Genomic DNA, 12306 nt, shown 5'->3' on the forward strand with positions numbered 1-12306 from the left:
GGTCTGTGGTCTTGTAGTGACACTGTTTGTTTCACCAGTCTGCAGCTGACATTGGGCAGATCCAAGAGCTGCAGGTGCAGCTGGAAGAAGCAAAGAAGGAGAAGCACAAGCTTCAAGAACAGGTAGAGCTCAGAGCCTCCGAACTGCTGGGGAAGAAGGGCAGGGTGCCCTGGGACCCTTGGACTCTCACTGACCCACTCAGTTATGCACTCAATTCTAGTATGTGCCAGGGTGAAAACACACACACACACACACACACACACACACACACACACACACACATGGTCCCTGTGGCTTGTGCCTACCCTGAATATAAATGACACTCAGCACTGACCAGTGAGGGTTTTCCTCTCTCCCAGAAGGTGCTGCTGGTGCAGCCAGGCTCTTGGCCCTCTGGCTGTCCTTTGGAGTCATGGTATCTCTGAACTTCCCTGGCTTTCTGTCACTACTGGTGGGCTGCTACTACGCTCAGTAGTCTCAGAGCCCTTGTAGAGCTGTCACATGTGCCTACTTGGAGTGACAGCCAGAGTGACTGAGTCTCAAGCAAATGTCCATGGACGCTGAGCAACAAGCATAACAACAATAATAGCAGCCCTGGCCACTGGCGGGTGTGCACAATACACCATAGCCAATCTCCTTCAGTCTGCACAGTGGTAAGGACTGAAGCTCAAGGAAGGGAGCCAGCTACCCAAGCTGGTCCAGTTGCCCAGCAGTGGGCAGCTCGTGTGCCCATTCCCAGGTCACTCTGGCTGGTGGCTTCTGCTGCTGCAGCTTGTTGATCACTGTCTAGTGTTGCTCTTTTGTCATGGCAGGGACAGAGGTAAGAGAAATGCTGAGTAAAAGTCCCTTTGGATTCAGAAGGGACAGGAAGCATCACTTCCAAGCACCTGCTATCAGGAGTAGGGTCTCGTGTGAGAGTCCAAGATGGTCCTTGGTTGGGGACCTGGAAGTTCTCACTTGTGCAGACATTCAGCACATAGTCTTTTCTTTTCTTTTTTTTTGGTGGTACCAGGGATCAAACTCAGGACCTTGTGCTTGACAGGCAAGCACTTATTCCACTGAGCTATCTCCCTGGCCCCTCAGTGTGTAGCCTTTGAGCAGAGAGGCAGGTGTAATGAATGGGTCCTGGGCTGGGGCTTGTGCCCATCTCTGTACCTGGACACCTCTCTGTATCCACAGCTGCAGGTGGCTCAGATGCGCATCGAGTGCCTGGAGCAGTCCACTGTGGACCGAGCCATCGTCAGCAGGCAGGAAGCTGTCATCTGTGACCTGGAGAACAAGACAGAGTTCCAGAAAGTGCAGATTAAGAGATTGGAGGTACTGAGTGGCGTGGAAAACTACCTTGGGCTGGCGTAGGGGGCTTGCTCTTGGCTGTGTCCAGCCTTCCCCCCATCTAACACCTACTCGGATGCCTTGCAGTAGAGACAATGTCCTTCCATCTCCTGCCTCTCCTCCCTTCTTCCCTTTCTTCCTTTCCTCTACTGCACAGTCCACAAGCAGCCTCTCCGTTCATCCATCCACTTCTGTCACCTCCATCCACCATCATTACTACATCAATCTCGCTGTCCTTCCATTTTTCTTCCCCCTTACTCTCTCCATGGCTTCTCTAATATTCATGCTCAGACCCCCTGCTTGCCCACCCTTTGTTAATCATCTAGTTCTTCTCATCTCTACCCACCCATGCATTATCCGTTTAGGTGCCCAGCACTCATTTTGAACAGACATTCATTTTGAACTTTGTGTGTGCTAAGCCCTATGTTGGGTGACCGGAAGGTAAAAGCATAAAGCATAGAGCTCTGTAGTATGAATAAAATATCCAAAGTATGAAGAGGAGGCTGTGGGATTCAGAGGACAGAGGTCCTTTTGAGGCTGAGAAGGTAGGAAGGCTTCCAGAAGAAGGGACCATTAATGCCGGGCCCTGGAGGACAGATAAGCCCTTGGTGAGCTGAGTCCCACTTCAGTGATTACATTCATTCATGCTTGGCCTTGCGCAGGGATCTTGGGTGTTTATTTACCTCTTCAGCTCTGCTAGCCAAGGACATGGGACATTTACAGAACAATTGCTGCTGCTAAGTTATCAAAAGCCTCTTTCATCAGGCAGCCCACTTGATGAAGCTCTGGAGGGAAGGTAGGACAGGCCTCATCTAATGAGGGACAAAAATGGCCTCAGATGGGTCAAGTGACCTTAAGCTAATGGCTGCTGTGTCAGGGCTGGGACTAGATTCACAGTTGCCCTTCACTCCATCCGGGTCTCTGCAGCAAGCTATCCCTACCATAGGACAGTGCAAGGCCTCACTCTGCCCTGCCCCCACCCCATCCCAGGCAATGGTCCCCATAAACCCACTGTGAATGAAGACTACAGAGAAATTCTTGGCCTCAACCTCAGTAGTTCCTGCGATGGCTCTGGGGATCCGTCATGGCAGGACTGTCTGCAGATCACCAGGAGACTTCCGTATACTGTGTTTTAAATGATTACTGTACCACGTTGGGCTGTACCATTATTCCACTTGGTTCAGGTGTAGTTAGGTGGTCACAGAGAAGAAAGGAAAAATAAGGCAACGTGAAAATTTTATCTGCAGGTTTACTCTCCTCTCTGCTGTCGTTGTGTGAATGTAGTGGAGTCCTAGGTCCCCGTGGCAGAGGGATGGGGTACCTGGAGGAAACAGTTTGAGAAGCACTTTTCTTCCTCTTGCCCCTTTGCTGTTCCTTGAAATTGATGTTAAATTCCCTCGGAAAGGGACAAGGACCTGAACAGTAAGCCTTCCTTTAGGCTGCGAATCGGTGTCTGACCCTTAGTCTGTTTCTGTCCTTGTCCCTGAAGCTCAGAGTTAGCCCAGGCTTGAAATATTCATGTGGGCTTCTCTCTGTCAACCCTGGCTTGTTTGCCCGTCAGGATCAATTGGTTCCAGGCTCATTGATGGCCTGATGAATTCTGCAGAACAGCACTTGGGTTTACTTTCTGCAGCATGCATGCTACCCGGTGTACTTTCTACCTGTCTCATTGTTTTCTCATGGATTTTTGTCCCCTCCCCCTAAAAGGAAGAGAATACCTTAAAGTCTTGGGCCCGAGGATCATAACAGATGATCTGATCAAAAGCACTTGCTTTATAAATCTAGAAACCAAAATGACCCTGGGAAGTGGTTCTCACCCCAAGCACAGCTCTCTGTGCAAGGCATCCATGTCTCTGCCAGAGCTCAGGATGGATGGGGTTGCTGCAGATAGTGATAATTCCAGGCTTTATTCTCCAAACCCTCTGTACAGTCAATGAGCGATGCCTTCTAAACTTAGCAGATCGGGCTCTCTCTGTGTTCTGTTGCCTCTTAGAGTAGCAGTTCACACTCTCTCCATGTGCATAGTAAGAGTTGGGACTCTTAGCCCAGTCACTATGTACAAACATGGGGAGATACAGTCAGTGGTTCTATTCCTGGAGTCTGGCTGGCCTCTCAGGGATCTCTTCTGTCCCTCACAGGTCCTGGTGATCCGGCTGCGGGACAGTATGATTAAGATGGGTGAGGAGCTGTCCCGGGCAGCAGCCTCTGAGTCCCAGCAGCGTGAAAGCAGCCAGTATTATCAGCGGCGCCTGGAAGAACTGAAGGCGGACATGGAGGAGCTGGTGCAGCGGGAGGCAGAGGCCAGCCGGCGGTGCATGGAGCTGGTGAGTCCTGTCCTCTAGCTGGCTTTTGGTGATCCCAGGTCCAAGCTGTGACAGAGCCCTCAGGGGACACTCAAGGTCTTTCTTCACGGGCCTTTAGGATGGGCAGGATGCAGGGAGAAACCCAAGGGAGATGGCACTGTCATGGGCTGCACATCCTGGCACTGGACTCCAAGTGAACTCTTGGCATTCCCTGCTGCTTCTGGGGTGCCAAGTATGTGAACATCTCAGACACCAGATTTCTTTTCCTACCTTTTAAGTTGCGTTCCAAGGGCAGGGAGCCTTCAGGCAAAAAAGAGGGAATTGAGTGTGTCCGATGTCTGCCTTGTACAGACTGAGCAGCGTCCTGTCCTGGAATTTTTACCTCCAGCTTACAGATGAGGAAACTGAGGCCCAAGGAAGTAAGATGCCTCATCTACAGTTGCATGTAGTAGATGTGGAACTATTTCTGGGCTATTTGTATTAACAGCAACGTGAAAGAGAAAAATGATAATTGCAAAAGCACTGGGTATAAAAGATTCGCCGTGTACCAAGTTCTGGGTGAACTGTTTTTCATTTAAGTCCTTCAGTCAGAACTGGGAGGTCACTACTCTTATGATGTCCATTGTAAAGATGGGGAAACTGAGGCAGGAGCTATTGCCTTACCTAACTGAGGCTCTGAGTGGTGCTTCCCCTTGCCCAGGGACACACACATGAGTGTGCAGTTGCCTTGTTTGTTTTTGGTCTTTGTTGATTTTACTATACTTTTTTGGTTGAATTGTTTTTTAGGGGAGGTTTATTTTTTGTTTTTGGTGCCAAGGACTGAACCCAGGGCTTCCAGCTTGCTAGGCAAGCATTCTACCGCTGAGCTAAATCCCAGCCCCACACACATGAGTGTGAATCCAAACCCAGGTTGGGCCAACTCTGTACTCTATGATTTTAGCCACCAAATCATGCTCTACCTCTAGTACGGTCTGAGGCACATTGTAAACTTGTTTCCTGCCTAGTGAGAGCTTTCTCTTATCCTAAGAACAATTTTCTGCAGAGATTACAGATAACCTGAGCATCCAGATTTCTGAATCTGTGATCCGTGAGGCCTCTAACCGCTCCTCTGCCTCGAACCACAGAGCCTTAACTGAGACAACCCATAGCACGTCAAGGCTGGCCCAGAGGCTGCTAAAGTATGATCACTGCTTCTGAGGTACAGTTTGCACCAGCTTGTCCTCCTTCAGCACGTAGATTCTGGGGACCACTGGGTTCCACAGCAGAGTTGCCGCATCAACATGGCCTTGACAAGCTGGGTGTGTGCCTCTTCTGCAGGTGGAGCTGGAGAGGTGCCAGGTGGAAATGGAGATTCCCAGACCAACTCCAGCTCCCCCGGTTGCCAGCTCCTCTGCCCTGGCCCCAGGAGATACAAAAGTCATGTCCTGCAGTTGACAGGATGACTTCCTCACTGACAGCCTGCTTCTCATGCTGCTGAGTCCCTGCTTTTTTTTCTTGACATCTTCTTCAGCTGGCCAGACAGGAAGGCACTCGACTACATCAGATAGTGCTTTTTTTCTTGTCTCCCTCTCTGACCCGCTGCTCCAACTTTCCCTTCTCTATTTTCCCATTTTCTTCTTCCTTGCTCCATTCCTGAGGCCATATTCAGATCTTTAAAGGCCCTGAAGTGCTGAAAAGATTATTCAGCCACATCTCAAAGATGTTCCAGGTTTGTATTCATGCCACTGCAATTAAATGATTATTACAAGGAAGAGGGAGGTACATGGACATTTTCATGTCCCTGTGCATTTAAAAGTTATGTTTATACTACATTATAGTACATTAAATGTGCAGTGACACTGTATCTTCAACAATGTACATGACTTCACTTAAAAATACTTAATTGCTAAGGAACGCTTAAGGTCCTCTGAGTTGCTGGAAACATGGACAGATAGGCCTGCCCCACACAAGGTCGCCGCAAACCTTCAGCTTGTAGTTAGTGCAGTATCTGTGAATAGTAGTGAAGAAACATGCAGTGAAATGAGGCGGGCCTATGCACTGTCCCCACATGGAACTCACTGTTGAAATAACCCCAAGCTGCCCCAACACGCAAAGCTGGTGAGGCTGAGGATAAGACTGTCGAGGCTAAGCTTGTCTTCTCGTTGGCTCTATGGCTGGGAGGTAGACTGGTTTCCCACAGGTGCCCTAATGAATGGCCACAGACTGGATGGCATAGAGGCACTCCACGCAGCCATGCAGGGCAGGAGTCAGAAGGCATGGTGCTGGCAGAGCGGGTTCACCCCAGGGCTCTTAGCCTGCACTGGCTTCTGATGGCCCCGGGCACCTCTGGCTTATGGCAACATGGCTCCAGTCTCTGTCTTCTTGTACCCCTCTCCTCAGAATGTGTGTGTCTCAAGTACCCCTTTGTCTTTTGTATGAGGGCAACTTCCACTGGATGTAGGACCCACCCTAAAGTGAGGTGGAACTCATCTTCAGGTCCTTATTTTAATTATATGTACAATGAGCCCCTTTCCAAGTGAAGTTATATTCACACCCTGGATTTCTCTCCTGGAGTGGAGGATACACTGCCACCTGGCTGATATTGTGAAGGCATCCAACAATCTGGGGTTCCTTGCTGCTTCTAGGGGAGAGCAAGGCTCAAAGGGACAGTGCCAGGCCATCAGCCTCTTTCTAACACTGGCTGTCCCACACTTGCCAGCCTATTTGCCCTCAGCGATGTCCCATGCCTTTGGACAGAGATGGCAAGGTGGCATGCGAGGAAGGGGCCAGGGCCAGAAACAGTCTCCCATGACCCATTCTCCTCCACGCAGCTTCACCTCCTGTTCCTATCACTTCACAATAATGCCATCATATTATGAATCTATCAATGGACAGTCCATGGATGAGGTCAGAGCCTGTTGGGTCCAGTCACTGCTCCATAGCCCGGGGGCAGCATCCCATACAATGAGCCTCCCTGGGAGACGTTGGGTCCCACCGATGGCACATGCATGCCATGTCTGCAGTTTTTACTATGATTCCAGGTTGGTGGTAAATGCTGGCCCACTACCGAGGAGCCTGCATGTGGGAAATATATAATTCCATGGGAAAATAGAACTTCCTTCACTGTTCTGCAGGGAACAGTGGAGAGATCTTAGATGTGAGGTTGCCCAGGGATGCAGGGACAGGGTGGCAGAGCTGAGATTGGTGCCTCTGTGTGTCCAGCATTAGAGCTGGCACACTGCTACCTTTCCAACATGGCCCTGCTGAGATGCAACTCCTCTGTGGGAGGCGGAAGGAGGCTGCGGCCCCCTGGGAGAAGCAAGAAGGATGTTGATGGATCTCCTGTCTTCATTCCTTTCTGCCTGTCCCCAGCCTGCACCATTTGTCACTGTTGGTGTTGGTTTAAAGGGCTGCGAGTTGTTGCATGTGGATGATTTATACCCCGCCTGGCTTACCGGTGTGTCCAGATCAGGATCAATTACCCTACCCATGAAACTTTGCTTCCTGGAAAAGAGAAAAATGAAGTTTTGCCATTAATTTTAGTAAATGTACTATTCCTGGTGACTCCAGGAACCATTATGGAGAAAAAAAATATTCTAGCTTTAAATCATTCAAGTCTGTCTGTCACTGTGGTGATGAGACAGCTCATCCATGAACACACACCCTGTTTTTTAGTGGTTATGGAGTTCAGGGGAGACTGCCATAGTCTGCCATAGTCTGCCTGTCCCAGACCAGGCACCACAGGGGCATCTAGGGCACTTGGGAACGTTCATGGTGAAGGGAAGACCTGCACTCTGCCTGCCTTCAGCCAGGTGCGCCTGCCCCTGCATCCCCGTGGCTGGGCCTTCTGACTTGCACCCTCTGTAGATTTTCCCCTGGACATCTTCCTCTTCCCACCTGCCATTGCCTGAAAGCATCTGGATGTTCTGCCAATGCCTACAAGCAATGATGGGCACCCAGTGTTACATTATTCCTTGACTTACCACTTTTGTTCTCCTGGAGCTGCCTCCTGCCTACTCTGCCTTCAGAATTCAGATCCGGTGCTCGAGTAAGCATCACCTCTGTGTTCCCACACCCCATTACGTTCACTCCATCAATGCATGCATCACCATCACCTGGGTATTAGAATTCACCTGTCTTCCCATCTTCCTAGACAGAAAGCTCTGAGAAAGAGAGTGAGTTTAATTTGCGTCTGGGTCTCTAACTCCAAGTTCAAGGTCAGTCATAGGGTACGTGCTCACCAATTGTGCATTGAATAGTTGCCTCAACATTTCTAAAATTTTACCTCTGGAAACAGTAGGTCAAAAAGTCTATCTTAAGAATGAGAACTTTCAGCTCCACAAGTGTTTGCCTCCTATTTATGCCCAGCCCTGTTCCTGATGTTATGGCAGATTACAGACATGCAAGGACCAGGGACTGTACCTTGAACTGCTGAAAATCTAGAGGACTAGATGCACCTTCCCCTAAATTCCTCTGATAAGAGAAGGGATTTGTAGGCAACATGGAAGCAGTGATGTGCAGGCAAGAGAACTGGGTAGCTTGTGTGCAGGATGTATTATTTCTTTCCTTTAAAAAATACACCATGGTAAATTAATTTTGATGATAATCAAATCAAAAAACAGATTTGTCAGAAGTCCTCTGCTTATCGACACAGCCTGTGAATTCAAACAAAACTCTATTTTTATTACAGTTGTATATGAAATACATTGGTTAAACTTCTAAGTCTTTAGTAATAACTTAAATGTATTTTGGTCATCCCATGAGGGGAGTTTTCTTTTTGTTTGCTTAAAAGAAAATGATATCATATGGGGAAGCAATCAGAGATGACGCAGCTAAATAATGTGAAGAGGGAAGTAGTACAGAGGTGTCGTGGGCATCTTAGATAACGAGGCAGCTTTGCGAGATCGGTTGTCCAGTGGCAGCAGCATCATCATGTCCTGTCGTGGCTTCAGTGTGTCCCCCTAAGTGTGTGTACTGGAAACTTTATCCCCAGTGCAACAGCACAGGGACCTGGGGACCAGTAAGAGTGGGTCAGGGCAAAAGTGATCCATGGACTTTTCATGGAAGCAAGTAGGTTACTGTAAAAGTAGTTTATTATAAAAGTGAGTTTGGCACCCTTTGCTATCTCGCTCGGTTGCTCTCTTGCCTTCTTGCCTTTCATCATGGGATGGTGCTGCACAAAATCCCTCTCCAGGCCTTGGCTCTGTGATCCTGGGCTTCTTAGCCTCCAGAACCATGAGCCAAATACACTTCCATTTGTTATGTTCTATGCAGTTCCAAGTATTCTGTTACAGAGAGAAGGTAAGATGCTGTCTCACTCTTGCTGAGTGCAAGTGAGCCAGGTTGAACCAAGCAATCACCAGACCTCCAAAAAGTGAGAAATAATCTGGAGGTAGGGATGCAAACACACACTCCCCTCGGTCCTTCCTTCCTTCTTCTCCTTCATTCTCATTGAAAATCCCTTACTTCATGCTACTTGCTAATTCCTTTGCTCCTTTCTGCCCTGGCTGGCTTTCTCTCTCTCCCCTCCTTCCATCCCCCACAGAATTGTTTTGACTTGTGTCAGATGAGGGTATGTATTAGTCTCCTAGGGCTGCCTAACAAATTACCAAAAACTGTGGTCCAACAACAAGATTAATTGTGTCCTAGTTTGGGAGGTTAAAAGTCTGATTCAAGGTGTCTCTGGCCTGACTCCCGACTCTAGGAAGAATCATTCCTTTCTCCCCCAACTCCCAGTGGCTCCAGGTGTTCCTTGGCTGGTGGCCAGATCCTTCCAGCCTCTGCCTCCATACTCAGGCAGTATATTCACTTTCTTTTCTCTATCTGTGCTTGCTTTTTCCTCTTTTCTACAGGTCCCTGAGCATCCCCTCCCCTTTCTTCTAAGGACACCAGCCTTTGTAACTTAACATGACCTTATCTCAGCTAATCATTTCTGCAGAGACCCTATTTCCAAAAAGTTCACATTCTGAGGTTTAGTATGGATTTTGAAGGACACTATTCAACCCAAAGGAGGGTGGCAGCATAAACACAAGACTTGGAGTCTGAGACCTCACAGAAAAAAGATAACCTTGTAGAATCTCAGTTTCACTGTCTGTAAAAGCAATTATAACAAGCTGTCTTACGAGATGGGGTAAGACATACCAAAGTCTCAAACAGTGGCACGTACTAGTTGTTACTCTGTTTTGCTTCTCCTTCTTTCTTTATTTTCTTGGATTTCCTGACCTTCTTCTATGCATGGGGACCATCCTATGCATGGTAAAATATTTAGCAGCATCCCCAGCCTAGGCTTACTGGATGCAAATAGTACCCCTATCCTAGTCAGCACAATCAAGCATATCTCTAGTCTGTCCCAAGTGTCACAAGGGGCAGAATCACTCTCTCATTAAGGACCACTCATCCGAGCCACTCTTTAAGCTAAAGCTTCTGGTCTTCCCCATTTCACAAAATATTAAACTGAGGCTCAAGGAGGTGAGGTGACATACTCCAGAAAATCCACCAAGGAGAGAAGGAGCCAGACTAGGAGAAGTAGGGAACTCAATTCTCTACACACAGAGAAAGCAGTAGTGTTTCCAGCAAAACGTGTTCCTAACCTTTCCAAGACCCAGAGGCGACTTCACAGCAGAATCTAATTCTGAGTGGGATTGAAAGCTTCGCTGCAGACTGTGTACTTTTAATAATGTTTAAATAAAACATGGGAGCATGGGTGTGATCTCTGCACTGAGCTGGCTTGTCAGCCACCCGGGCAAGGTCATAAATAGTTAATAGACAACCACTTACGGCTCTACTTCTGTTAAATCCAGCATTAATTATATATGGTCCATGAATTATTTATTTGGCATTACTTTGGGGGATATTTTCCACTTTCAGAGGGGGGAAAAATGAAAAGAATGTGAGGTCTAAAGTAAATGAGAGGATGCCCTGAGGGTCTTGTGTCTCCTCTGCACCTATTTCCCTTTAAGGAGAAAACTCTTCACGGATGCTACTGAAAGGTGACTTTGGATCTAGGCATAGCCATCAGAACACCAGGAAAAGAGCTAGAAGCAGAGAAGTGCTGGTTTAACACCTGGCACTCCAGGAAAGGCAGATTCATGACTTATAGCTTTTGCCATTTTCTGTGGTGTAAATTTTCCCACCCAGGCTGATATGGCACTGAATGCAGAGTTGGGAAGCCAGGCACAGTAGCACAATATTGGATATCACTTTTATAATATAGATGGGACAGATGCATAATTCCAATAATACAAGTAATAATAAAATGTTAGAGATCCAGTCCTAGCCCAAGCCCCGGTGAGTGTGTGGGAGAGCTTCTGGCTGCCCTGCGCCAGCAGGACCTGCCAGTGCGAGTCCAGGCGCAGTGTAGGTGAGATCCTCTTCCACCCCCTTCAGACTCCCCAACCATTCTGCAGCACCTCTTCCCTGCCCGCCCAGTGGGAATTTCTGCTGTGTTCTGGGGACCCCAAGAACCAGCCCTAACCCAGGCCCAGTGAGTGTGTGGGAGAGCTTCCTCTCCCCCCTACTCCACCTTGTCCCCTCCAGACTCAGCTCAGGCCTGGCATACAGTCTTGGGGTGAAACACTGCAGCTGCAATCCCTGAAGAGAGAGTAGGGGACAGAACCACCCACCTAGTCCAGGAGCAGAACACCTTGCCAAAGGGGCACAACAGGTTCACTCCCAAGGGCAGCAGCAGGAAGGAGCTGAGCACAGCAGCCAGACCCAAGCCAGGCACAGCTGGATAAATCCAAACTTTGTGGATCCGCACCTGAATTTCAGTCGGTGCTAAGGTTATAACTGCAACAAAGATCTACAACCAAGGTCAGAAGACAGTGCTACACAAAATGACAATGAGAAGGAGCAAAATGCAATCTCAGAACCCAAGCCCACCCATAACAAGTGCAGAGGACACTAACACAAAACAAACTGGGGACCTCACAGCTGAAATCAATGAATCAACAGCTTCTGAAATAAAGAAACAACTGCAGAAAGGTATAGAGGAACACAGACTGGAAATGAAAAAAAAAATCCCTGAATTAATAGCATCTGCAGTAAAGAATCAAATGTAGAAACATATGGAGGAAACCCAATGCCCACCCAGAACAAGAGCAAAAGACACTAGCTCACCTCAAACATATTAATTGAGTTGATAGTAAATAAGCAACAGCAGAAAGTTATAGAGTAACTCAGAGCAGAATTCTTTTATACTAGCTCAGCTCAAATGTATGAATTAATAGCGTCAATAGTAAATAAGCAATAGCAGAAAGTTATAGAGGAACTCAGAGTGGAATTCTTTTCTGAAATAAAAAAAGAATTCTCAGAACTCATAGCATCTGAAGTAAAGAATCAACTACAGAAATATAGGGGAGGAAACCCAATCTGAAAAAACACTACAGTAAAAGAATTAATAGCTGTTTCTAAAGAAGACATTGATTAAAAAAAGAAGAGATTAGAAAAATGATGGATTCCTTGAATGAGCAATACAGGAAAGAAATATAGATCACATGAAGCAGAGTCAAAGAGATATAGAGGAACTTAAAATCTCAATCACAAGCTTGCAAAACCGTTTGAGTGAAAGTGAAGACAGAGTTTCAGATCTTGAAAACGCTGGTGCAGCTAGTGAAAAGGCAAGAAAGGATCTCTTAAAAACAACTAGGATGCAGGAAAAAATAATTCATTACCTGCAAGACGATGCAAAGAT

General features: G+C 47.6%; 1 protein-coding gene across 3 annotated transcripts in view; it reads left to right on the forward strand.

Annotated features, from left to right (window-relative positions):
• Myo18b (myosin XVIIIB) overlaps positions 1-12306 on the forward strand; it is a 279250-nt gene that overhangs the window by 197370 nt on the left and 69574 nt on the right. For all 3 annotated transcript variants that reach the window (XM_023711848.1, XM_023711846.1, XM_023711845.1), the window contains 3 exons: positions 39-122; positions 1180-1317; positions 3471-3656. In XM_023711848.1, the coding sequence (XP_023567616.1) occupies positions 39-122; positions 1180-1317; positions 3471-3656 (408 nt within the window). The remainder of the gene's footprint in view (positions 1-38; positions 123-1179; positions 1318-3470; positions 3657-12306) is intronic.

This window comes from Octodon degus, unplaced genomic scaffold, assembly GCF_000260255.1.
Source record: "Octodon degus isolate 3935 unplaced genomic scaffold, OctDeg1.0 scaffold00021, whole genome shotgun sequence".
Lineage (NCBI taxonomy): Eukaryota > Metazoa > Chordata > Mammalia > Rodentia > Octodontidae > Octodon > Octodon degus.